Here is a 26,584-nt window from a genome sequence, read left to right as displayed (position 1 = left end):
GAGGCAGAGGTTGCACTGAGCCAAGATCGTGCCACAGCCTGGGCGACAGAGTGAGACTCCGTCTCAAAAAAAAAAAAAAAAAAAAAAAAAAAAAAGAAAACTAGAGACTCTAGCGAGCAAAGAGGCAGTCCTCCATCACTAGGAGGCCGAAGCAGAACAGCCTATGAAGTAGGGAGCATAGCAGAGCTTTAGCTTGAACACTTCAACTCATCAGGTGTCCTGATTTCTTGAGTTAGCACACAAAATGCAGTGGCAAAATCTGCTGGCTTAACACTCAGGGATTACTACCTTCCTTGCGTGCCATTTGGAAACAAATATTTTTGTTTGTTTGTTTGTTTGGAAACAGGGTCTCACTCTGTCACCCAGGTTGGAGTGCAGTGCTTCAATCACAACTCACTGCAGCCTCAATCTTCCAGATTCAAGGGATCCTCCCACCTCAGCCTCCTGAGTAGCTGGGATCACAGGCGAGTGCCACCATGCCCGACTAAGTTGTTTTTTTATTTTTAGTAGAGACGAGGTCTATGTTGTCCGAGATGGTCTTGATCTCCTGGGCTCAAGCAATCCTCCCTCTTTGGCCTCCCAAAGTGGTGGAGACCACTTTTGGACCACCTCGGTAGGAGACCGAGGCAGGAGAATCACTCGAGCCCAGGAGTGCGAGATCAGCTTGGGCAACTGGTGAGACCCTGTCTCTACAAAAATAAAAATTAGCTGTGGTGACAAGTACCTGTAGTCCCAACTACTCAGGATGCTGAGGCGGGAAAATCACTTGAGCCCTGGAGGTGGAGGCTGCAGTGAGCTATGATTGCACCATTGTTGCCCTCCAACCTGGGCAACAGAGCAAGACCTGTTTCTAAAATGATAAAAATAATAATAATAAAATGTACATTTCTAACTTCATTTCAAAGTTAAGGCCAGTTGCAGTGGCTCATGCCTGTAATCCCAGCATTTGGGAGGCCGAGGCAAGAGGATCTCTCGAGCCCTGGAATTCGAGACCAGCCTATGCAAAATAATGAAACCCTGTCTCTAAATAAAAATAAAATAAAAGTAAACAAAGTCAAATTTTTTAAAAATCAGAAGCCAGGCACGGTGGCTCACGCCTGTAATCCCAGCACGTTGGGTGACTGAGGTGGGTGGATCACAAGGTCAAGAGTTCAAGACTAGTCTGGCCAAGATGGTTAAACCCTGTCTCTACTGAGAATACAAAAGATTAGCCAGGGCCGGGCGCGGTGGCTCAAGCCTGTAATCCCAGCACTTTGGGAGGCCGAGACGGGCGGATCACGAGGTCAGGAGATCGAGACCATCCTGGCTAACAGGGTGAAACCCCATCTCTACTAAAAAATACAAAAAGCTAGCCAGGCGAGGTGGCGGGCGCCTGTAGTCCCAGCTACTCGGGAGGCTGAGGCAGGAGAATGGCGTGAACCCGGGAGGCGGAGCTTGCAGTGAGCTGAGATCCGGCCACTGCACTCCAGCCTGGGCGACAGAGCGAGACTCCATCTCAAAAAAAAAAAAAAAAAAGATTAGCCAGGTGTGGTGGCACGTGCCTGTAATCCCAGCAACTCTAGAGGCTGAGACAGAATTGCTTAAACCTGGAGGGGCGGAGGTTGCACTGAGCTGAGATCATGCCACTGCACTCCAGCCTGGGTGACAGAGCGAGACTCGGTCTCAAAAAAAAAAAAAAATCGGAACTAAAACGTTTACCTGCATTACTCCTAGACTCAACAGAGCAGGGGTTAGCACAGGCATAACCAGGTTGCATATCTATATACAATCTGCTTTGGCAGGAAGGACATCCTTTTTTTCCAGGCTTAACCATGCTAGGTGACCCAGATTATTTTAAATTATAGCGTCAACAACTTAAAGCACCTTTTACTGTAAGGCACAATCTCAATAATGAATAGGGCAGTATAATAAATACATAAAAGCTCAGGAAGAAAACAAGACTCTTGAATGGGCCTGGAAGTTTCGCCATGTTCCCCAAGTACTCTTAGTTGCATCCATCAGAACCTTTCGACACATACACATATACCTCACTCATCCTTTTGTCAAGAGTGTCTATTAATCACTCTCTCAAAGGAGAGAAAAACAATGAAAAAAAATGGGGCAGAAGATTTAAAATTGGCTCTACCACACCAAAGTTTCAAAAAGCATGAAAGAAGAAAATTCAATTGCTCCTGGGCAAGAATTCTTGGGCCCAGTGGAGTAGAACCAAACCATGATAAGGAGACACCAGTGTTTTGTAAGCAAGAGAATATATTAAGGAGAGAAAAGAGCATTTATTGGGAGAAAAGGTCTCACGGTGATTGTTCTGGAATAAAGTAGCCCCATCAGACTGCCTCAGGAATGCATGGTGGAAGAGGTGTCACTGGAAGATGGCTTAGTAGGGATCTTCCCCAAGAACACTAGAAGAGAGAGAGGAAGAACAGAATAGCTTTAAATTTTAGCAGATATTTATTTTTCTTGTTTAATTAAAATAAACCTTATTGACCTATTTTTTGAGAGACTGGGGTCTTGCAATGCTGCCCAAGCTGAGCTCAAACTCCTAGGCTCAAGAGATTCTCCCACTTCAGCCTCCCGAACAGCTGGCACTACAGGTGCGCACCACTGGGCCCAGTGTCATGGCTATTTCTTGACAAATCTTGACAATGCCACCAGCATGTTTTTCTTTAGAGACAGAGTTTCACTTTGTAGCCCAGGCTGGAGAGCAGTGGTGTGATCCTAGCTCACTGCAGCCTCAAACACCTGGGCTCAAGAGATCCCCCTGCCTCAGCCTCTCAAGTAGCTGAGACTACAGGTGCATACCACCACACCCGGCTAATTATAAAATGTTTATTTGTAGAGACAGGGTCTCACTATGTTGCCCAGGCTGGTCTCGAACTCTTGGCCTCAAGCAATCCTCTCCTCTTCACCTCCCAAAGCCCTGAAATCACAGGTATGAGCCATCACATCCAGGCTGCCACCAGTTTCTTTGCATACTTCTTTCCGAGGCTTGACCAGGACATTTTCTTTTGTGTACAGCTCAGCATTAAAGAAAAAAAAAAAAAAGTTTAGGTTGGGCACAATGGGAATCCCAACACTTAGGGTGGCCAAGGCGGGAGATTTGCTTGAACCCAGGATTTCCACACCAGCCTGGGCAAGATGGTGAGACCGTGACTCTCCAAAACAATTTTTGAAAATTGGCTTGAACCCAGGAGTTCCACACCAGCCTGGGCAAGACGGTGAGACCATGACTCTCCAAAACAATTTTTGAAAATGAGCCAGGTGTGCTGGTGCGGGCCTGCAGTCCCAGCTAGTGAGACAGCTAAGGCAAGAGGAACCCTTGAGCCCAGGAATTCAAGGCTATGGTGAGCTGTGTTCACCACTCCAGCCTGGGCAATAGGGTGAGACCCAGTCTCTGAAAACAATTAAAAATAAAAAAAGTTTAATAACGAGTCTTCTTTTTAGAGGCAATGTATTTTTCCTCTTTAACTTTTTGTTTTCCTTAGGCTATACGCACAATAGACAAAGTTGAAATTTAATCTTAATCTCTTAAACCCTTACTATTCAAACACATCAAACTTAAAAAAAAAGGTGAAAGGTGTACAAGAAAAAAAAGGGAAGTAATCTGTGCCAAATGCACATTCCTTCCAGAATTTGGGACAAAAATGATGCCTACCTGGTCTCTGGGTGCTAAAATAAGACATTAGAGACACTCCCCTCCTTCAAGAAATAAGACTGGAATCAGACGCTAAGATACGATTAAATAGACTTTGAAAGTTGGTATGCACTACTGGGAGGTGTCTCACAGCTGGCAGGGTCAAGTGCAACTAGAATAAAAGCTCCTAAGGGCAGGATTTAAGTGGCCCACTTCCTCTGTAACAGTGCCATGCCCAGCACTGTACCAGCACAAAAGATTGAACAACTTTCCGTCAAGCCACACACTTACGGTCTCATCGTGCAGTGGAGGCCGCAGACGAGACACAGTGTGCCAAATCCCGAATGTACAGGGTACCAGACAAGTCTGCAGGAGGCAGGAGGACTAGGGAAGCCTTCCAGACAAGGTAATGCCTGAGCTGAGCCGTTTTTCTTTTGAGTCTGGAACGTTAATTTAATTGGAGGAAAACAAGGGACATGAAAAGGGCAAGGAAATAAGAAAATGAGCTGAGTTTTGAAGGCAATGATCAGATGAAGTGAGAGAAGAATATTCCAGCAGAGGGAGACAAGGAGACTGGAGAGATTTCAAGGGGCCAAGAGCTGTTCATTGCAGCTCAGTGAAGCACCTAAACAGAGATGGGGGAAGGAGAACAGGGGTCAAAGGCCAGTATTGAAGTGTTCTGGATACCAAGCTAAGGAGACCTTATTACGAAGGTAGGGGGGCTGTTGAAGGGTTTAAATGGGAGAGTGACTGTGAACAGATTAATAGTTTGGGAAGATACAGGCAGAAGTAAAGCTCAGGATTTAACCAAAAACTAAAGGACAGAACCACAACGAAGATATTAGAAAAGATCAGGAAAAACACTGTTAAAAGATATTCACTCTCTTCTCTTATTTACAGATTTCCTTTATGGAGTTACCAAATTATCCTTGAAAATAGAGAACTCAGAAGTGGCTGAGAGCAGTCAAGTCTTCAGAATGTAAAAACTGCTATTCTGAAGAAGTAGATATTACATTATTAATTTCAATTCAAGATGCTTTAAAAATATGCCTTTTGGTGCACTGCAGGTTTTAAGAGTATGTCACAATAACTCGAAATCTTGAGATTAACAGAAGAGCACTATAAATTTTAAAGGCTTGACAGACAGACAGGGATCATCTCTTATGTTCACTTTGGAACAGATCGTAACTGTCCTTCCCCCTCGACATACCCAAAATACATTATTTAAGCCTACTTTCTTAATGGTCATGTTATTTCACAGCAAAAGACTGAGGTCACAGTGATTTCTGAACTGATAGAAAACACCGTGGGGTTTCTTTACCTCGCAGCTAGTCTATTCAGTACTAACAATTCCTACCACCAGAAGGAATTTCCCTGCCTAGGCTTATTTTGTTGGCACACCACAACACAAAAAAATCTCCTGGGGCCAGGTGAGGTGGCTCGTGCCTGTAATCCCAGCACTTTGGGAGGCCGAGGCGGGCAGATCACCTGAGGTCGGGAGTTCCAGACCAGCCTAATCAACATGGAGACACCCTGTCTCTACTAAAAATACAAAATTAGGCAGGGGTGGTGGCACATGCCTGTAATCCTAGCTACTTGGGAGGCTGAGGCAGGAGAATCACTTGAACCCGGGAGGTAGAGGTTGTGGTGAACCGAGATCACACCATTGGACTCCAGCCTGGGCAACAAGAGCGAAACTGTCTCAAAATAAAATATCTCCTGACATTTTATATCTAATAAGAAAAGATCTATTTAACAATGTAGGAATATCTTTAATGCCAGGCAAACTTAACAGCTTTCTCAGTGGATTTCTCAGTAAACTGAAATATCAGATGCGTTGTGAGTCAAGTCAGTTATAGAGAACCACTGCTTCAGACAAATCACATCTGAGGAGGAAACACTGCAGATACACCTCCTAAAAGTTCATGTTTGAAACAGAAATTTTGATACAAACTTCACTTCAACTACAACTGTAATTGTAATTATTACAGTTATTCTCCAATCACTAGATACCATACTTGACACTCAAGTATTTGGTTGGCTGCCAACGTGCACCAGTGATAAAGCTTTCCTATGACACAGCATTCACTTTCTTACTGAAAATGTCAAGGAAACCCCTACACAGCTGCAACCATTAGGAAGCATTCTCCAGCGATCTAAAAAGTCGCTGAGTCGGCTAAGCGACTCTGTGTGGTGTACACTAAATCAAAGGGGAAAAGGTGTTTTTCTGGAGGAAAAAACACTGGATTAGCCATTTATTCATAGAAACAATTTTACCAACAGTTCTTCTCCTTTCACTATATACCCTTCTATATTGGGTTGGTTATTTTACAACATACGTGTATATTGTAACAGCTGTGGTTTTTTTTTTTTTCCTTTTTTGAGAGGGAGCCTCATTCTGTCGCCCAGGCTGGAATGCAGTAGTGAGACCTCAGTTCACTGCACCCTCCGCCTCTTAAGCAATTCTCCTGCCCTGGCCTCCCGAGCCGCTGGGATCACAAGCATGTGCCACCACGCCCGACTAATTTATATATTTTTTGTAGAGACGGGGTTTCACCATGTTGGCCAGGCTGGTATCGAACTCCTGACCTCAGGTGATCTGCCCTCCTTGGCCTCCCAAACTACTGAGATTACAGGTGTGAGCCACTGCGTTCAGCCTTATTATGTCTGGTTTTTGTTTTGTTTTTTTGAGACGGAGTCTTGCTCTGTTGCCCAGGCTGGAGTGCAGTGGTGTGATATTGACTCACTGCAACGTCTGCGTCCCGAGTTCAAGTGATTCTCCTGCCTCACCCTCCTCAGTAGCTGGGATTACAGGTGTGTGCCACCACGCCTGGCTAATTTTTGTGTTTTCAATAGCAACAGGATTTCATCATGTTGGTCAGGCAGGTCTCAAACTCTTGACTTCAGGTGATCCGCCCTCCCCCGCCTCCCAAAGTGCCGGGAGTGAAGGCGTGGGCGCCCGGCCTGGTTTTTAATTACTAAGAAAAACTTACTATAGTCCTTTTGGTATCACCTACATTAGCAAAACGGCAGTCCCCCTCTGCTCCCGGAAGCCACCAGAAATGACTGCTGTTGTCTACAAAGCCTACAACTCTGATTTCATCTCGAGATGTGTCCTACTGGGTGACTGCAAATGTCATTCTTTAAAAGCTTGTATCTATGATAAGCTTGGGAAATATCAAAGGCGTAAGAGGCTCTTTTGACAAAAGAAAATACTGTTCCCTGAAATCCCAGCTACTCGGAAGGCTGAGGCAGGAGAATTGCTTGAACCCAGGAGGTGGAGGTTGCAGTGAGCCGGGATTGTGCCCCTACACTCTAGCCTCGGCAACAGAGTGAGACTCAAAAAAAAAAAAAAGGAATATCCCCAACCTTCATGTCATGAAGGCCATGCAGTCTTTCAAGTCCGGAGGCTACTACATGAAGGAACAGTTTGCCTGGAGACATTTCTACTGGTACCTTATCAATGAGGGTATCCAGTATCTTCGTGATTATCTTCATCTGCCCCCGGAGATTGTGCCTGCCACCCTACACTGCAGCCGTCCAGGGACTGGCAGGCCTAGTCCTGAAGGTCTGGAGGGTGAGCGACCTGCAAGACTCACAAGAGGGGAAGCCGACAGAGATACATACAGAGGGAGTGCTGTGCCTCCTGGTGCCGACAAGAGACCCGAGGCTGGGGCTGGGTCAACAACCAAATTCCAGTTTATAGACGGATTTGGTCATGGATGCAGTCAGCCACCTCAGTAACATTGGAGAGGATTATTTTGCATTGAATAAACTTACAGCCAAAAAGACTTAAAAAAGAAAAAAGAAAAAAAATTAAATGATGTCGCAAATGACCCCATTGCAATGATCATACAGGTTTTTTCCTTTGATAGTTTGTACTACTTTAATAGTTTTTTCTTTTATTACATCATCTTAGTTTCCTAGAAAAACCACGACGTGGTCGTGATACATGTTTAATCCATTACTGGATTATTTGCTAATAGTTTATTTAGCATTTTTGCATATATGTCCATAAGAAGTTAGCTTATACTTTTGCTTCCTTGTACTATTGATGTCTGGTTTGGTATTAAGCCTATACTAAATTCACAATGAGTTGGGGGAGAATTCCATTTGCTTCTTTTTCTGAAAGATTATATAGGCCGGGGCCGGGCACAGTGGCTCACACCTGTAATCCCAGCACTTTGGGAGGCCAAGGCCGGCGGATCACGAGGATAGGAGGTCGAGACCATCCTGGTTAACATGGTGAAACTCCATCTCTACTAAAAATACAAAAAATTAGCCTGGCGTGGTGGCGGGTGCCTGTAGTCCCAGCTTCTTGGGAGACTGAGGCAGCAGAATGACCTGAACCTGGGATGTGGAGCTTGCAGTGAGCCCAGATCGCGCCACTGCACTCTAGCCTGGGCAACAGAGTGAGACTCCGTCTCAAAAAAAAAAAAAAAAAATGTAGACTGGGCACTGTGGCTCATGCTTGTAATCCTAGCACTTTGGGAGGCCAAGGCAGGCAGATTACCTGAGGTCGGGAGTCCAAGAACACCCTGGCTAACATTGTGAAACCCCGTCTCTACTAAAAATACAAAAAAATTAGCTGGGTGGACCTGTAATCCCAGCTACTGTGGAGGCTGAGGCAGGAGAATGGCTTGAAGTTGGGAGGTGGAGTTTGCAGTGAGCAGAGATCACGCCACTGCACTCCAGTCTGGGCTACAGAGCGAGATTTCCTCTAAAAAATAAATAATTTTTAAAAAATTATGTAGAAGATAGACTTTCTGTTCTCTTTAATGTTAGCTGGACTTAATCTATAAAATCATCTGGGCCAGGCTTTCTTTGGTTTTGTTTTTTGTGAGATTTTTGAAGGGATGGGATACAGATTTTAAAATAACCATTCAATTCCTGTAATGGTTCTAGATCTAGACAAACTTTTCTTTTTTATGAAGTTGTATTTTTCTTTTGAGACGGAAGTTCTCTGTTGTCCAGGCTAGACTGCAGTCACCTGATCTCGGCTCACTGAAACCTCCACCTCCCAGGTTCAAGTGATTCTCCAACCTCAGACTCACGAGTAGCTGGGATTACAGGCATGTGCCACCATGCTCAGCTAATTTTTGTAGTTTTAGTAGAATTGGGGTTTTACTATGTTCGCCAGGCTGGTCTCGAACTCCTGGCATCAGGGGATCCGCCAACCTCGGCCTCCCAAAGTGCTGGGATTATAGATATTAGCCACCGCACCTGGCCTGAGTTATATTTTTCTATAAAACTGCTTGGATATTTTCAAAAATCACTGGTATAACATGGTTTATGTAATGTCCTTATTTTTGTCTTAATAATTATTTATTTATTGAGATTGAGTCTCCGTCTGTTGCCCAGACTGGAGTGCAGTGGCCTGATCTTGGCTCACTGCAACCTCCACTTCCCGGGTTCAAGCAATTCTTGTGCCTCAGCCTCCCGAGTAGCTGGGATTACAGGCACCCGCCACCACACCCAGCTAATTTTTGTTTTGAGATGGAGTTTCACTCTTGTTGCCCAGGTTGGAGTACAATGGTGCAATCTCGGCTCAGCACAACCTCCATCTCCCAGGTTCAAGATATTCTCCTGCCTCAGCCTTCTGAGTAGCTGGCATTACAGACATGCGCCACTACGCCAGGCTAATTTTATATTTTTAGTAGAGATGGGGTTTCTCCATGTTGGTCATGCTGGTCTCAAACTCCCGACCTCAGGTGATCCGCCGGCCTCAGCCTCCCGAAGTGCTAGGATTACAGGAGTGAACCACCACGCCTGGCCATTTTTGTATTTTTAGTAGAGACAGAGTTTCTACTAAACTCTGTCTTGAGGTCAGGAGTTTGAGACCAGCCTGTCCAAGATGGTGAAACCCTATCTGTATTAAAAATACAAAAATTAGCCAGGCCAGGTGGTGCATGCCTGTAATCCCAGCTACTAAGGAGGCTGAGGCAGGAGAATCGCTTGAACCCAGGAGGCAGAGGTTGCAGTGAGCTGAGATTGTGCTATTGCACTCCAGCCTGGGGGATAAGAGCAGAACTTCATCTCAAAAAAAGAAAAAAGGATGAAAAATTTGGAAAAATATGGAAGAAACCAAATGGATTTCTAGTTCCTAAGCAAATTGAAGACAGGCATAAAAGTGCATTAATAACCCTTTCTCTTTTTTTTTAATATGTTTTAAGACGGAGTCTCGCTCTGTTGCCCAGGCTGGCGTGCAATGGCGGGATCTCAGCCTACCACAACCTCCCTCTCCCAGGTTCAAGTGATTCTCCTGCCTCAGCTACAGGAATAGCTGTGACTACAGGTGCGTGCCACCATGCCTGGCTAATTTTTGTATTTTTAGTAGAGACGGGGTTTCACTATGTTGGCCAGGCTGGTCTCCAACTCCTGATCTCGTGATCCGCTGGCCCCCACCTCCCAAAGTGCTGGGATGCGTGAGGCACCACGCCTGGCCATTACTTTTTCTTTTCTTTTCTCTCTTTTTCTTTTTCTTTTCCAGACGGAGTTTCGCTCTTGTTGCTCAGGCTGGAGTGCAAGGATGTGATCTTAGCTCCCTTCAGTCTCCAGCTCTGCAGGAGAGCAGGAATCTTCAGTGATCCACTGGCGGATCTGCAGCCATTGTGCGCGCGCCTGGTCTTCCCATGTCTTTTCTGCGCGCGCCTCTCCCTCCAGTACCTGTTGGGCGAGCGTCCTCCAACCTCCCGCCATTGCCAGCAGGTGCTGAGATTGCGCCATTGCACTCCAGCCTGGGGAACAAGAGCAAAACTCCGCTTCCAAAAAAAAAAAAAAAAAGGATGAAAGTTTTGGAAAAATATGGAAGAAACTAAATAGATTTCTAGCTCAACTAAATTGTAATTATTCAGTGTCTATTAAAAACCCTTTTTCTCTTTTTTTTTTTTTCTTTTTTTTTTTTTTTTTGAGAGGGAGACTTGCACTGTCGTCCAGGCTGGAGCGCAGTGGCCAGATCTCGGGTCACTGCAAGCTCCGCCTCCCGGGTTCACGCCATTCTCCTGCCTCAGCCTCCCAAGTAGCTGGGACTACAGGCGCCCGCCACCAGCCCGACTAATTTTTTGTAGTTTTAGTAGAGACGGGATTTCACCGTTTAAACCAGGCTGGTCTCCAACTCCTGACTTTGTGATCTGCCCGCCTCCGCCTTCCAAAGTGCCACCGTGCCCAGCTTTTTTTTTTTTTTTTTTTTTTTTTAAAGGACAGAGTCTCGACCGGCCCGTGGCTCACGCATGTAATCCCAGCACTTTGGGAGGCCGAGGAAGGTGGATCAGGCGGCCAGGAGATTGAGACCATCCTGGCTAACACGGTGAAACCCCGTCTCTACTAAAAATACAAAAAATTAGTCGGGAGTGATGGCGGGCACCTGTAGTCCCAGCTACTCCAGAGGCTGAAGCAGGAGAATGGGGTGAACCCGGGAGGGGGAGCTTGCAGTGAGCTGAGATCGCGCCACTGCACTCCAGCCTGGGTGACAGAGGGGAGACTACGTACAAAAAAAAAAAAAAAAAAAAAAGTCTGGCTATGTTGCGCAGCCTGTAGTGCAGTTGCGGGATCTCGGAGCACCACAACCCCTGCCTCCGGGGTTCAATGATTCTCCTGCCTCAGCCGCCCGAGTAGCTGGGACTACCGGCGTGTGCCACCATGCCTGACTAAATTTGTATTTTTTTTTTTTTTTTTTTTTTGAGACGGAGTCTCACGCTGTTGCCCAGGCTGGAGTGCAGTGGCGCGATCTCGGCTCACTGCAAGCTCCGCCTCCTGGGTTCACGCGATTCTCCTGCCTCAGCCTCCTGAGTAGCTAGGACTACAGGCGCCCGCCACCACGCCCGGCTAATTTTTTGTATTTTTAGTAGAGACGGGGTTTCACTGTGGTCTCGATCTCCTGACCTTGTGATCCGCCCGCCTCGGCCTCCCAAAGTGCTGGGATTACAGGCTTGAGCCACCGTGCCCGGCCTAAATTTGTATTTTTAATAGAGACGGGATTTCACTATGTTGGCCAGGCTAGTCTCCAACTCCAGATCTCATGATCCGTCCGCCCCGACCGCCCAAAGTGCTAAGATTGCAGGCATAAGCCACTGTGCCTGGCCTCTTTTTTTCCTTTTTCTCTTTTTTATTTTGAGAAGGAGTGTTGCTCTTGTTGCCCAGGCTGGAGTGCAATGGTGCAATCTCAGCTGACTGCAATCTCCGCCTCAGCAGAGCAGAAATTTTCAGTGATCCACAGGCGGATCTGCAGCCGTTGTGAGCACCTGTTCTTCCCACAACCTTTGTGCGCCGGTCTCTCCTTCCAATATCTATTGCGTGCCCCCACCAATGTCCACCTCCTGCCATTGCCAGCAGGCACCTCCCACGTGGTGTCTTGCCGCGCTAATCCGTTAAGGTCGCTCTATCACTCGCGCCGTTCTGTGCACGCGGACCCACTCCCTTAGGTTTAAAAGGCACGTTGCCCGGCAACAGAAGAAACTGCTCGCTTAGCCTTCGGCCGAGTTGGCAGCTCGACGAGGACCTCAGAGCCCAGCTCTCGAGAGTTCAAGCGTTGGATGATTCCCCACTGCTCCCAGGAGCGGTTACCTGGGCACTCTGTGCCCCTTATTCCTGTCCCGGCCTGCGGCTGAGGACCTGCCAGTAGGGCTCAGTTGCCTGGAGCCCGTTCAACCCATCCCCCAGTTCACTTTGCTTGTGGGATCTCCCCGTTGCTCCTGTCCCTGGACGGAGTGGCAGGCCATCCTACAAGTATCCAGACACTTGGCATCAGTGGTGTCAAGACAACTCCAAGAAGGTTTTCCGTGATCCTTCAAGCCCTGCGTTCGTTCCTGGTGATCCTGCCTTCAATTTGATTGTACAGGTACCACAGCAAGCCAGTGCTGTGTGCTCCAAATTCCAGGGCGTCCTGCAGCTCAGCCCCTGCACTGAGCACAAGGAATCTCTGTGGGGCCAGGAGCAGGGAGTCACCCCTTTGGGGCCCACAACACCCGGCTGTCCCCAGACTCGTGTCCAGGGAAGATCTTGTTGAGGGGACCTCAAGGAGAGCGGGGCAGGGATGCCTGAGCAGGACAAGGACCCCAGAGTCCAAGAGAATCCTGATGATCAGAGAAGGGTCCCCGTGGTCACCGGGGATGCACGGTCTGCATTTCAGCCCCTGCGGGACAATGGAGGCGTCTCTCCCTTTGTGCCCAGGCCTGGGCCACTGCAGAGAGACCTCCATGCCCAGAGGTCAGAAGTCACATATAAGCAGACATCCCAGACCTCCTGGACGAGCTCGTGCACCAAACGCAATGCCATCTCGAGCTCCTACAGCTCCACGGGAGGCTTCCCGTGGCTAAAGCGGAGGAGGATGGGGGGGCCAGCCTCATCCCACTGTCAGCTGACCCTCAGTTCCTCAAAGACAGTGAGTGAGGCCAGGCCTCAGGCTGTCCCTTCGGGTCACACCCAGTGTGAAAAGGCAGCAGGTACAACACCAGGGCAGACACTCACCCCCAGGACTGGCTCCCCCAGATCCCAGACCTCTAGGCCCCGTAGACGCAAGTTTCCCCTGCTGCCACGCAGGCGAGGGGAGCCTCTGATGCTGCCACCTCCCTTAGAGCTGGGGTTCCGGGTCACTGCTGAAGACCTGGACCTGGAGAAGGAGGCGGCATTCCAGTGCATCAACAGTGTACTGCGGGGTGAGGCCAAGGCCATCTGGGACTGCAGACCCTCACGGCCTTCCCATGCTTTGTCCTCACTTGCAACAGGGACTTCTGGTCTGCCTGCTGTTTCTAAAGCACCCAGGATGGATGCACAGCAGGACTCCCGGGGCCCAGTGGCTCCCCTAGCATCTGTTGCAGAGGCTCCCTCTACAGCTCCTGTGTCTAGGAAGAAGCACAGACCACCAGGCCCCCTGTTCTCCTTCTCAGATCCCCTTCCTGCCACTTCTTCCCACTCCCAGGACCCAGCCCAGGTCACCTCGCTGATTCCTGCCCCCTTGCCAGCTGCAAGCATGGATGGGGGCATGAGAAGCCCAAGGCCTGGCACTTCTGCTCCTGCAGCTGCTGCAGCGGCCCCTCCCCCCTCCACTTTGACCCCCACGTCGGGGTCCCTACTGAGTGGAGTGGATGGAGGCCCTTCACATTTCCGGGCCTCAACCACAGCTGCAGCAGGTGCCCAGAGGTCAGAAGTCAGATATAACCAGAGATCCCAGACCTCCTGCATGAGCTCGTGTCCCAAACGAAATGCCATCTCGAGCTCCTACAGTTCCACGGGAGGCTTCCCGTGGCTAAAGCGGAGGAGGAGAGGGGGGCCAGCCTCATCCCACTGCCAGCTGACCCTCAGTTCCTCAAAGACAGTGAGTGAGGCCAGGCCTCAGGCTGTCCCTTCGGGTCACACCCAGTGTGAAAAGGCAGCAGGTACAACACCAGGGCAGACATTCGCCCCCAGGAATGGCTCCCCCAGATCCCAGGCCTCTAGGCCCCGTAGACGCAAGTTTCCCCTGCTGCCACGCAGGCGAGGGGAGCCTCTGATGCTGCCACCTCCCTTACAGCTGGGGTTCCGGGTCACTGCTGAAGACCTGGACCTGGAGAAGGAGGCGGCATTCCAGTGCATCAACAGTGTACTGCGGGGTGAGGCCAAGGCCATCTGGGCCTGCAGACCCTCACGGCCTTCCCACGCTTTGTCTTCACTTGCAACAGGGACTTCTGGTCTCCCTGCTGTTTCTAAAGCACCCAATATGGATGCACAGCAGGAGAGACACAAGTCCCAAGACTCCCAGGGCCCAGTGCGCCCCTAGCATCTGCTGCAGAGGCTCCCTCTACAGCTTCTGTGTCTGGGAAGAAGCACAGACCACCAGGTCCCCTGTTCTCCTTCTCAGATCCCCTTCCTGCCACCTGTTCCCACTCCCAGGACTCAGCCCAGGTCACCTCGCTGATTCCTGCCCCCTCTCCAGCTGCAAGCATGGAGGGCAGCATGAGAAGCCCAAGGCCTGGCACTTCTGGAGCCAGTTCCAGCCCTGCAGCCACACCCACGGGCTTTGGGAGCAGAGAGCCAGCCCCAGCTCTGAGTTCCCTCAGAAGAAAACAGGTAAAGAGAAAGGCCCCGAGCACCACCCATGGCAATGGGGCATGAGGGGGCCTGAACACCAGGGGGCCCCCCAGGCTGAGCACATCCATGGTGACTGCAGGACCTGGCACAGGGAGCAGGTCTGTTGCTCACATCCTGGGGAACCATTTAAGCAGACACCCCCAGTTGCAAGTCGAGGACCCAGTGCCACTGCAAACAAGGCAGGCTGCACATGCAAGTCTGGGCCGGCCTCTGACCCTAGCAACCCCACTTCCCATGTGGGCACAGCAAAGAGGAACCTGGCCTCTAAGGCTCCCTCGTGCACTGTCAGGGGTTCTGCTGGACACACGTCCAAAGGACCTGTCATCCAAAGGACAGCTCATCCTTCTCCACATCGGGCTTTTGAGCCCGTCATAAATTCCTTGCCTAGAGTGAAGTCCAGGAGAGTTTTCTCTAGGTTTCCTTCCAATATTTTTGTAGTTTTGTATCTTAACATTCACATTTAAGTCTTGGATCTATCTCGAGGTGATTTTTGTATATGCTGAGAGATAAGGGTCCGGCTTCATTCTTCTGCATGTGGCTATCCAACCCTCCCAGCACCATTCATTGAAGAGGGTGTCCTTTCCCCAGTGTGTGTTTCTGTCGGCTCTGTCAAAGATCAACTGGCTGTAAATATGTGGCTGTTTTTCTGGGTTCTCTCATCTGTCCCGTTGATCTAAGTGTCTAGTTTTATGTTAGGATTATACTGTTTTGGTAACTACGCACTTGTCAAACATTTTGTAGTTGTAACTTGCAGTGAAATGGGATGCCTCTAGTTTTGCTGTTTTGACTGAGGATGACTTTGGGTCCTTGAGCTCTTTTTTGATTCTTTTTTATGAATTTCAGGACTTTCCAATTCTGTGAGTGGTGACATTGGTATTTTGGTAGGGGTTGTATTGAATCTCTAGACTGCTTGGGGCAGTGTGGTCATTTTAATGCTATGAATTCCTACCATGAGCATGAAATGATTGTCCATTTCTTTCTCTCCTCTTAAACATTTTCTCAGTGTTTTGTAGTTTTCCTTGTAGAAATCTTTCACCTCCTTGGTAAAATTTCTTCTGTGGTATACATTTTTCCATTTTGTTGCTATTGTAAATGGGATTGCCTTCTTAATTCTTTCCCAACCAGACCATTATTGGTGTGTAGAAATGCTGCTGATTGTTGCTGTTGTTGTTGATTCTGTATCCTGCAAATCACTGTATTAATTTATTTATCAAACCTAGGAGTTTTCTGGTGGATGTTTCTAGATCCAAGATCACATCTTCATCAGACAAGGATAATTTGATGTCCTGTTTTCCAGTGTGGATGCCTTTTACTGTTTTCTCTTGCCTGATTGTGTGATGTCGAATAGGAGTGGTGAGAACCGGCATCCTCATCTTGTTCCTGTTTACAGAGGAAATGCTTTCAACTTTTCCCCATTCTGTAGTAGGTTAGCTACGGCTTTGTCGTATGCAGTTTTTATTATTTTCAGGTATGTTGTTTTGTTTGTTTTTGTTTTTTGAGACAGAGTCTCGCTCTTGCCGCCCAGGTTGGAGTGCAATGGTGCGATCTTAGATTATGGCTACCTCCACCTCCTGGGTTCAAGCGATTCTCCTGCCTCAGCCTCCCGAGTAGCTGGGATTACAAGCACCTGCCACCACACCCGGCTAATTTTTGTACTTTTAGTAGAGATGGGGTTTCACCATGTTGGCCAGGCTGGTCTCGATCTCCTGACCTCAGGTGATCCACCTGCCTCAGCCTCCAAAACTGCTGGGATTACAGGCATGAGGCACTGCGCCCAGCCCAGCCATTTTCAGGTATGTTTCTTCTATACCTAGTTGGTTTGCTCCTTTTTTCAAGACATGGTCTCACTCTGTCTTTTGTGGTGGAATACAGTGGCACCATCAGAGCTGGAGCTTTGAACTCCTGGGCTTAAGCCACTTCAGCCTTCTGAGTAGCTTAGACTATGGGTGAATGTCACCAGAGCAGGCTAGTTTTAATTTTTTTGTAGAGATCTATGTTCCTCAGCTCGGCCTTGAACTGTTGACCTCAACTGATCCTCTCAGCTCAGCCTCCCAAAAGCACTGGGTTGACAAGGATGAGCCACCGCCTGGCCCAGAGTCACATTTTAACATCACATCCTCACTGCTGGGCTCAAGTTTTGGCAGTGACTGAAAACCCTCAAGGAGAGTTTCTGGTCAGGCCCTGCCCAGTCTGTGCATAGGAGGGGAATGGAAAAGTGGCCTGTGGATGGTTCTTCTGGACAACTGACCAGACAAGCACTGAGATGCCGTTTCCTGGAATACAGGGCTGTGTGATGTCCAGCCCAGCTGCCAGGTCCGATGTCGGCACCATCTAGTTTGGGAGCTTATGCAGAGGTGGCCTCGGTTGCCCAAAGCAGCTGGTCTCCCTTCCAATCTAGTCCCATTTGACAGATGCAACTGGGCCCCGTCTTCCAGGAAAGCATTTCAGTGTGTGCTGTCTTTGTCCCCGCACTGGCTGGCCTCTCTGTACCGTGAGAACTTGGGTTATGCAAGGCTCTGCCAGTCAGCTGAGCATCACGAAGCAGCTCTCTTCTGTTCCAGTGAGGCCGACCAGGCTCCAACACCCCTGCCCCGGGTCTGACTGTTCTCCCCTCACCCGGAAGTGACCCCCAACCTGATCCTGCTCCCTGTCTTCTGGCAGCTGCTCTGGGGAAGGGCATTTTGGCCTCAAGGGCTTAGTGTGTCATTTTCTGTTTTCTGTTTATCTTTCCAGAGCTGTTTGGGACAGCCCATGTGTCAGTCCATGTACTGCTTTGGAAGGCAATCGGGGCTTTCTTTCAGGGGTGGGTATAAAAGTTCTTGTGGCTGGGCGCAGTGGCTCACCCCTGTAATCTCAGCACTTTGAGAGGCTGAGGCAGGCAGATCACAAGATCAGGAGATGGAGACTATCCTGGCTAACAAGGTGAAACCCCGTCTCTACTAAAAATACAAAAAAATTAGCCAGGCATGGTGGTGGGCACCTGTAGTCTCAGCTACTCCAGAGGCTGAGGCAGGAGAATGGCGTGAACCCAGAGGCGGAGCTTGCAGTGAGCCGAGATCGCAACACTGAGCTACAGCTTGGGTGACAGAGTGAGACTCCATCTCAAAAAAAAAAAAAAAAAAAAAAAAGGAAGAAAAAAGTTCTTGTGACATTTGTGTATGAAATCAGCCTTTGCTACATGGATAGGACCAGCACGCTTCCGCGGCACGACTCTGCAATCTTACAACATTTTTTTTTTTATTTTGTATTTTATTTATTTATTCCTTTTGAGACAGAGTCTCACTCTGTTGCCCAGGCTGAAGTGCAGTGGCAAGATCTTGGCTCACTGCAACCTCCAGCTCTTGGGTTCAAGTAATTCTCCTATCTCAGCCTCCTGAGTAGCTGGGACTACAGGCACACATCACAACTCCTGGCTAATTTTTGTATTTTTGGTAGAGATCGGGTTTTGCCATATTGGTGAGGGTAGTCTCGAACTCCTGACCTCAGGTGATGGACCTGTCTTAGCCTCCCAAAGTGCTAGGATTACAGGTGTACATTTATTTATTTATTTGTGACAGAATATTGCTCTGTATTAATCTATTTATTTGAGATGAAGTCTTGCTCCATCGCCCAGGCTAGAGTGCAGTGGTGCAATCTCGGCTCACTGCAACCTCTGCCTTCCAGATTCCAGCAATTCTCCTGCCTGTGTTCTAGGTAGCTGGGACTACAGGTGCCTGCCACCATGCCTCGCTAATTTTTGTATTTTTAGTATAGATGATGTTTCACTGTCTTGGCTAGACTGGTCTCGGACTCCTGACCTCATGAACCACCTGCCTTGGCCTCCCAGAGTGTTGGGACTACAGGCCTAAGGCACCGTGCCTCAGCCACATTTATTTATTTAATTTTTTAGAGACAGGGTCTTGCTCTGTTGCCTAGGCTGGAGTGCAGTGGCGCCATCTCAGCTTACTGCAGCCTCCGCCTCCAAGGTTGAAGTGATTCTCATGCCCCAGCCTCCTGAGTAATTGGGAATACAGCTATGCACCACCACGCAGGGATAATTTTTTCTGTTTTTTTGTAGAGACACGGTTTCACCATATTGGCCAGGCTCGTCTCAAACTCCTGACCTTAGGTGATCTGCCTGCTTCGTCCTCTCAAAATACTGGGATTACAGGAGTAAGCCACCATGCCTGGCCTCTCACTACATTTAAATGATGCAGTGACTTATGTCTGTAATCCTAGCACTTCGGGAGGCCAAGGCAGGTGGATCACCTGAGGTCAGGAGTTCGACATGAGCCTGGCCAATATGGGGAAATCCCATCTCTAGTAATAAACTAGCTCTGTGGCTGAGCTGGGTACGTTGCCTCACACCTGTAATCCCAACCCTTTGAGAGGCCAAGGCGGGAGGATTGCTTGAGGCTGGGAATTTTGAGAATAGCCTGGACAACATAGCCAGACCCCATGTCTACAAAATAATAATGATAAAAAAAAAACAGGTGCAATGGCACACAGCTCTAGTCCAAGCTACTTGGCAGGCTGAGGCAGGAGGGTCCCTTGAGTCCTGGGATTGGAGGCTGCATTGAGCTATGATGGCACCACTGCACTCCAGCTTCGGTGACAAAATGAGGCGCTGTCTCTAAAAGAAAAACAAAATTGGCCTGTGAGTGTGGGTTTGATTTCCAAACAGGACCCAGAAGGCAGGGGACAGAGAGTGTGGTCACCCTTAGGTGCTGAACACTCAGAAACGGGCCAGCGGCAGCCCTCGCCTCGCCTGCAGACACCAGATTGGGCAGAACAGCACGTGGCACTCACAGCTCTTGCAGCGAGGGCAGAACCCAGTGTGGACCCTTCTGCCTGTGGGAGGGGCTGCTGAGGCCTGTGGAGAGGCCAGGCTGGAGGCTCGTCCCCTTGTCCAGCCCTTGGTGTGGTCTCTGCCAGGTCCCCAGCCCACCAGTGCAGGGCGCCCCTGAGCCTGCTGCTGCCATGGGCCTGTCTCTACCCAGGACGTCCCCACACCCTCGCAGTGTCAGGGAAATGGTCATGGTGGCGGTGACACTCCCCAGGCAGGACTGTTGAGAGAAGCTGAGAAGGGTCACACTGCAGGCAGGGGCCCGTGTGACAAGCCCCTCTCACCCCGAGAGAGCTGACCAGGCAGCTCATGAGCAGAGCCACGTCCCCGAAGTTCGAGAAAGATTCTGGCTGGGCTCAGCCACCTCACTGGCCCCGGGCAGCCTTTGTCGTGTGAACCTTGCTCTCCTGGGGAGGCTGAGGCTGACGGCTGATGTGGGCATTGCCGAGGGTAACCTGTGGCCCAGTGGATGTGGCCGGGTCTACTCAACCTGCACTCACCCAAGTAGGACCCAGGCTGCACGCCCATCTCCAGCCCAGGGCAGCTCCCCTGTAAGCTGGGCGAACTACTGAGGCCAAGGCGGGAGGCGGCTGACAACACCCACGGCCCATGCGGAGGTGGTGGAAAGGCTGGACTCAGCAGCAACACCAAGCAGAAACCACCCGAGACTGAGGGGCTTGTGCCAGAGCAGTGGCCACAGGTAAGAACCCGGGACCAGGCTGTGTGTGGTGGGAGTCCTCCCAGTCCCAGGGCTCAGCACAGCAAATACAGACCAGCTGCGTCATCCTGGCAGCCATCTGTCCCTGTCCCACCTGCAGAGTCAGAACAGCCTCTCCCCAGTGGGGATCGTCTCTCCCTGCCCCAACCAGACTGCCCCCACTCCGTGGAGTTATGGCTGCGGCTCCAGCGTCCTAACGCTGCCCAGCTGGCACTGCCTGTGCTCAACCACACCCCCCAGGCTGGCCTTCCCTGCAGCCTGGGCTTAGCCACCTTGGCCTGATTGAGCACTGAGGCCTCCTGGGCACCCAGCCCCATCATGCACCTGCTGCTTCCAGCCCCACCCCACCGGCTCAGGGGTTCTTCCCAGCGGCGCTGATCATGAAATCAACATGCACGCAAGTCGTCTCAGGGGACTTTTTAATGAAAGTGTCCGCAGTTCTTTCCCCCACGGTGGTGCATAGGTGGCTGAGCTCAGATTGCAGCTGCTAAGACACTAGCCACTTACTGAGAGAAAGCCAGGCTGCTTCAAACCCAGGGCCTGAAGCAAAAAAGCATCACTTCTGGTCAGGGAGTCTTGCAAGCCATGCCTTGTGGGAGGTCACACTGGCATCTAGGCCTTTGCCTGCATTGCAGAAGGAGAGCCGGGTCCCCTCCTGGAGAACGCTGCGTTCCCCAGCCCCTCACCAGCTTTGCCACCACACAGGCTTTCGAGGCAGGAGGCCCGTGAGACACAGCTCTAGACCCAAAGCAACCATCAGCTCTGGGGCCCTGTGGGAGAGGAGCACTTTTAGAACATGGAAAAGTGTGGTCATCCCATCATTAGACAGCACACATCCTACATAAATAAAGTCATATGGGGAAGGAGGTTGGGGAGGGAACAAAAAATTGGCACAGACATTGATAGATTGGCTTCCAGTCTCAAGGCGACAGATGCACATCATGAGACCAGAGGAGACAGAGACAAAGGCTGGATTTGGCTTTTCTAAGCAACATGTGTTCCTGCGCAGGGCTGGACGCTCGCTGAGACAGAGATGGAAGCCAGGACAGGGGAGCCCACAGGGCCCAGATAGGTACAGAGGGCAGAGGTTCCTGTTCTGTCCTCACCACCCACGAGAGGGACACTGCTTGTAAACGGTGGCCGTGCTCACCTAGCAAGAAAAAAGCAAAACAAAATCCATACCACACACAGATGCAAACAGAAAGCTGTCCAGAAGCAGAGAGAAGTGTCAGGTGCACAGCCCTGCTGTCAGTCTCCCTGATGAGCTGTGGGCTCAGCAGGAGCTGCCCATTGACACACAGGGGAAACCCACTGCTTCCACCTTGGGAGCGGTCGCCAGACAGAGCCACACTGGGGGCTGGTGTCATCCAGGGACCCCACACACTCTCTTGAATTCGATCCTGCTTCCCTCTGGGCAGCTGCGTCCTTTCCTCCTGCAGGACCGTCTGGAAACTCGGCTCTGCTCTCCCTTCTCTCCTCTCTCTGCCCCAAAGCCCTCTTTCTAAAAAAGTGATGCAGTGTTCATGGGGTTATTTCTTGAAAATACTTGGCGGCCTCCACGCTTCCGTTTTCTTTGAGCCAGGTGGTCAGGAGGGTTTACAAAGAATGCCTGGGCTCCCCCGCAGGTGCTGGCAGAGGGGGTAGTGATTGGTCCTGTGCCTCCACCTGCTCTGGGAGGGAATCTTCCATCTCTAGGACTGGCCCCTTCCTAACCCTCCACGTATCCTGTTCTCCAGACTTCAGAACCCCACTCCTAAGAGCAGTGGGGCCAGGCGCTTAGAGGAAGAGCAAATGCTGCCAGGACACGGATTATCCACAGAATACATTCTAGCATCGTATTAGGTATCTGAATCTGTTAGGAAAAAAAATTAGAAACTACGTATAAAACTTAAAAATATTCAAGTATCAAAAGGTTATTTAGGATTAAACTTTTAAAACAAGTCATCAGCAAGCTGCTACCACCAAGTGGAGACTTTTACAAAAGTTGAGTGAGTCTGCTGAGCTGAGAGGACAGAAATGAAGTCACCTGTGCTGGGGCAGGGGCAGGGACACCTGGGGCAGGGAGTGTGTGGGCAGAGAGAAACCAGAGAAGTCCAGGTCTGTGGAATCCGAACAGGAGAGCGTGCGCCGGAAGGGCGGTCAGGATCCGGGCACAAGGTCGCTGTTCCTGGAGAACGAACCCTAAAGTGCATAGCCTGAGACTCCCTCCCTGGGGGTCCTGTCCCCCAACATTTGACAGGCCTCCTGGAGCTGCCTTCCAAGGAGGACAAACATGGCAACAAAAGACCCATTTCTGCACAACAATCCTTCTGGAAAGAAAAGAAAAAGCCAAGAATGGAGTCAAAACGCTACCCAGTGCTGACTAAGCCTCTCAAACCCTGTTCTAAATGGAGTGTGGTTTCTAAGTCAGGGAAATGGAAGAGGCCCTACCCACACAGGGACAGGGCCATGGCCCCACAGGCTGAAGCAGCAGCGTTTATTCAAGATACAACAGTGAGGGAATCTGGTCACATTCCCTTCTCCCCACAGAGAGTGCATCTTGACAAGTGATCCAGTAGAAACCTTTTAAACTCTATAAGTTAAGTTCATAAAAACCACTGTTTTCACCCTGTCTCCCAGGGCCAGGCCTGGACTCTCAGATGCACTGGCTTGGGGCGCCCTCGGGTGGCCACAGGGAAAAAAACCACAGTCTGAGGCCAGTCTGGGGCTTCCAGACCTAGGCGGGATTTGCCCAGTCCACCTGTCCTTTGCCTTTGGGTCGCTGTTTCTTGGCAGATGGCCCGACACTTGGTGGCCCAAGGACACCTCAGGAAGGTTCCCACTCTACGGATGGCCTGATTAGCCAGAGGTTTCCAGGCCGTCTGTTCGCCTCCTGGAGATGGACTGGGGCTCTTAGACTTCGGTGGAGAACAGGATGCTCTGTCTCTTGCTGTCCGGGGCAGGGATGGCCTCCAGCTGCAGGAAGTACAGCAGCACCTGGACCTGCCCGGGCAGAGTGGGGAAGAGGAGAGCGGCTCAGAGGGGGGCTCACAGCAGCTGGTGGGGAGGTCTTTGGGGCGTAAGCCTCCAAGTCCACCTCAGGTGCTGGAAACCCCTGCTGGTGTCATGAACCCCTTACAGTGAGACGGGGGTGGGGTGGGGTCCTGACAAGGCATGACTTGGTAGGGGGGTGTTTATTTTAGAGATGCACAGGGCCTTGCTCTATCCCCCAGGCTGGAGTGCAGTGGCTCCATCATGGATCTCTGCAGCCTCTAACTCCTGGGCTCAAGCGATCCTCCTGTGTCAGCCTCCTAGGTAGCTAGGACTACAGGTGTGTGCCACAATGCCTGGCTAATTTTTCTTTTAATTTTTTCTAGAAATGGGGTTTGCTATATTGCCCAGACTGTTCTCAAACACTTGGGATCAGTTATCCTGCCTCAGGCTCCTAAAGTGCTGGGATTACAGGCATGAGCCACCACACCCGAACACTTGAGGTGGTTTTAAGCCCCCAGCAAGGTGCACCAGCAGGACCAGGAGGTGGCCTGGGCCCCCCGCATCACTCCCATCCATGCAGACCTAGGCAAGTCCCTCTCTCTGAATCTCGGCCACACCACATACAATGCAAGTAGGAAGATGGGCAGGACTGGGGGGTGGGACAGGCAGAGGCCACCTCTGTCAGGCTGGGGTGGCATGGGCTGGAACCTGTTCTTCCCATACCTGGGACATGACCTCCAAGGACCAGCTGTCGGTCATGGTGATGGGCTGGCTGGGGTTGGCAGGGAGCTTGCTCTCCTTCTCGGAGGGCCGGAGCAGTGTGGGGCCAAAGACCGTGGCGAGGTTGTGCAGGGACATCTTATTGACTGCCTCCTTCTCTGCCACCCTGTAGAGGACCAAAGCAGAGGTGCTGTTTCACCACCACCACTAGCAGAGAGGCGGAGGGGCTGTGCCACGCTGGAGTCCTCAGGAAGGGAGTGACCTCGACCCTGGCTGTGCTGCAAGCTGACTCCAGCCCTGGTACTGCTGGGTCTCGGCAGCCCAGGACAAAGGGCCAGCTCCGGGCTGGTGGGGAGGTCTCTTCCTTGATGTCACTGGGAGGGAAGAGGGGGGTCCAAGTACACTGCTGGCCATGGCCAAAGCTCTGAGCTCTTTAAGGCCACAGTCCAAAGCGAGGAGGGTGGCAAAGATGAGAGGCTGGGGCAGGGGTGGCAGTGGCACTAGTCCCCAAAGGCAGTGAGTGACTGCAGTCAGGGGAAAAGGTCCTCGGTGCTGGAGGTCCGGTGGGAGCAGAGGGGCACCCCATGGCCTGGGGACCTGCAGCCACGGGCAGTCACAGGAGAGCTGGGCTACCTTTTCAGGTGGTCCAGAAGGAAAAGGAAGGTGAGCAGGTTGGCCTCCGGCAGGGACAGCAGCAGGTTGAGCATGCAGCTCTCCTTTGCAACCGGGTCTGAAAGAGCTGGAGAAGGCGGTGGGTTACTCCGCAGGGTCACAATGAGACAGACCTCTCCTGAGGTGGTTACGTGGAGTGCCTGGGTCTTGTGTCCCTGCACAGCCCAGGCTCTTCATCATCCTCAGTCCCACAGCTCTGGCCCCCAGTGAGGAACCTGCGAGGGGCGCTGGTGTGCGGTATGAGCCACCTGAACACCTTTTCTCTACCTCACAGGGGTCAGCAGCACCCAGCAAACGGCAGCAGGAGGAGCCGTGAAAGCCGCTCATGGGCAGAGCTGCCCTTGGGCATCTCCCGCCACCACCCCCTCCCCAGGGGAGCCCAACGCAGGGGAGGCTTGGCGTGGAATGAAACGGGAGTGAGGGACACAAGGAGGTGGAAAGTGGGAAGTGGGAGGTGGGAGGTGGGAAGTGGGAGGTGGGAAGTGGGAGGGCCCCAGCCCCACCAAGTACGCAGAGACCCCCTCATTGTCCTGGACACCACAGGGCCACCTGCAGCCTGGGTGTGCATGGGCCCCGCGGGCAGAGCTGCCCTAAGGGTGACGTGGAGGTTACAGGTGCTGCACGTGCCAGCGCCCACTCTAGCCATCAGCCTGCAGGTTGACTAAGGGTCAGGCCAGGTTTGAACCCATGCTTGACTGGGCCAGGACCCGTGGCCAGAGCACCTGGGCGCTCCTTCAGTCCTGGTCTGCAGGAAGGAGGACAGCAGACTTTAGGACCCCACAGCACGGCAGTGCTGACCATTTCACCCTCTTGGTCCCCTTGAGGAATAGGGACGGGGAGCCCTCTGGGGATGGGCGAGGTCTTCCAGGACAGGCTTGATTTTGGTCCTGTTTTCTGAGGTTGGGTTAAAACACCGACCATGGCAGAGGGGGCACAGCTCTGGTTCCCACACATCACTTTTCACAGCCTCCAAGGGCAGCAGTGCACGTGGAGGAGACGTCTCCCATGAGGCCAAGGCCTCCAGTGCTCACCGATGCCCTCGGCGAAGTTGGGGTAGAACTCGTCGGTGAAGAGGGGCTCGGGCAGCTCACGGAAGTACAGCTTCAGCGTCCCTGCGATGGCGTTCACGTCCATCTCGCTCATCATCACCGACACGTCCTTGTTATCTGGAAAGAGCATGGAAATGCAGCGGCCTCCTTCAGGATCCCAAGTGAGTCTCCCACCATCCCTGCCTTGGCTAAAGCACCGTCCCTGCCACGCTGACCACTGTGCGGGTCCCTCCCCGGCTTTAAGCAGCTCATCTGACCCCTCCCAAGAGCTGTGCGTAGTTCTGTGTCTGCAGAGTTGATGGGGGTGCATGGGCATTCCCATTCCTCTCCCCTGCTTGGCCCGATGTGATGGCCAGGAGGAGGCCAGCATGGCAGGACACGGTGCCTGCGTGGGAATCGGGTGACTCTGCCCTGTACATAGCAACCACCCCTGCACCAGTGTCTTCTGATGGCAGGAAGGCTGTGGGAGAATCTGATTGGTTTCAGTGTTTGAACCGGTGTCTTCCTTTGGACCCAATTGGTCACTGGTGCTTACGTCCTCACCACAGGCCAGGTCTATTCTGGGCCCCCAGAGGGAGCTGAAACTACCACAGGCCCTCCCAGGGGTGCTGGGCATTCTAGGGGTCCTGGTCAGGGTCAGTGGTGTGTGCCCCAAAGAAGGGTCTGCAGGCACAAAATCCTGTTGCTTTGAAGATGCTGGGAAGGACCCTCTGGGGTCTCGATGCCCTCCCCTGGCATTTGTGGCAGTTCCAGGTCCTTCATAGCCTGTGAGGGTTGGTGAGATAGAGGCGGAGATGACACAGCCCTGGCCTGAGTTGGGTCCCATCGGTGCCCTCTGTCTGCCGCATCCTCACACAGGGCAGTGGACAGACTGTACTGAGTCCTGGGTGTCCACCCCCAAGGCAGGAAGGCCAAGGCCCTGCAGAAGCCCT

At 51.2% G+C, this 26,584-nt stretch overlaps 2 protein-coding genes across 2 annotated transcripts in view; one reads left to right on the top strand and one right to left on the bottom strand.

The window, feature by feature from the left end:
• The first annotated feature begins 11,986 nt into the window (after positions 1 to 11,986).
• On the top strand, positions 11,987 to 25,686 carry LOC105498527 (putative POM121-like protein 1). Its single transcript, XM_011770685.3, is given in 7 exon segments — positions 11,987 to 14,367; positions 14,370 to 14,674; positions 20,029 to 20,220; positions 23,595 to 23,797; positions 24,104 to 24,231; positions 24,878 to 25,019; positions 25,570 to 25,686. Coding segments are annotated over 4 exon segments (2,274 nt in total). The 5' UTR covers positions 11,987 to 12,662; the 3' UTR covers positions 23,667 to 23,797; positions 24,104 to 24,231; positions 24,878 to 25,019; positions 25,570 to 25,686.
• LOC105498477 (BCR activator of RhoGEF and GTPase) overlaps positions 22,701 to 26,584 on the bottom strand; it is a 134,031-nt gene continuing 130,147 nt past the window's right edge. The window contains exons 20-23 of the mRNA XM_011770628.3: positions 25,635 to 25,769; positions 24,565 to 24,670; positions 23,935 to 24,097; positions 22,701 to 23,220 (exon numbers count right to left, since the gene is read on the bottom strand). Of these exons, the coding sequence (XP_011768930.2) occupies positions 23,131 to 23,220; positions 23,935 to 24,097; positions 24,565 to 24,670; positions 25,635 to 25,769 (494 nt within the window). The 3' untranslated portion in view covers positions 22,701 to 23,130. The remainder of the gene's footprint in view (positions 23,221 to 23,934; positions 24,098 to 24,564; positions 24,671 to 25,634; positions 25,770 to 26,584) is intronic.

The sequence above is a fragment of the Macaca nemestrina genome, chromosome 15, assembly GCF_043159975.1.
Source record: "Macaca nemestrina isolate mMacNem1 chromosome 15, mMacNem.hap1, whole genome shotgun sequence".
Lineage (NCBI taxonomy): Eukaryota > Metazoa > Chordata > Mammalia > Primates > Cercopithecidae > Macaca > Macaca nemestrina.
This window is presented reverse-complemented; position numbering and strand designations above follow the sequence as displayed.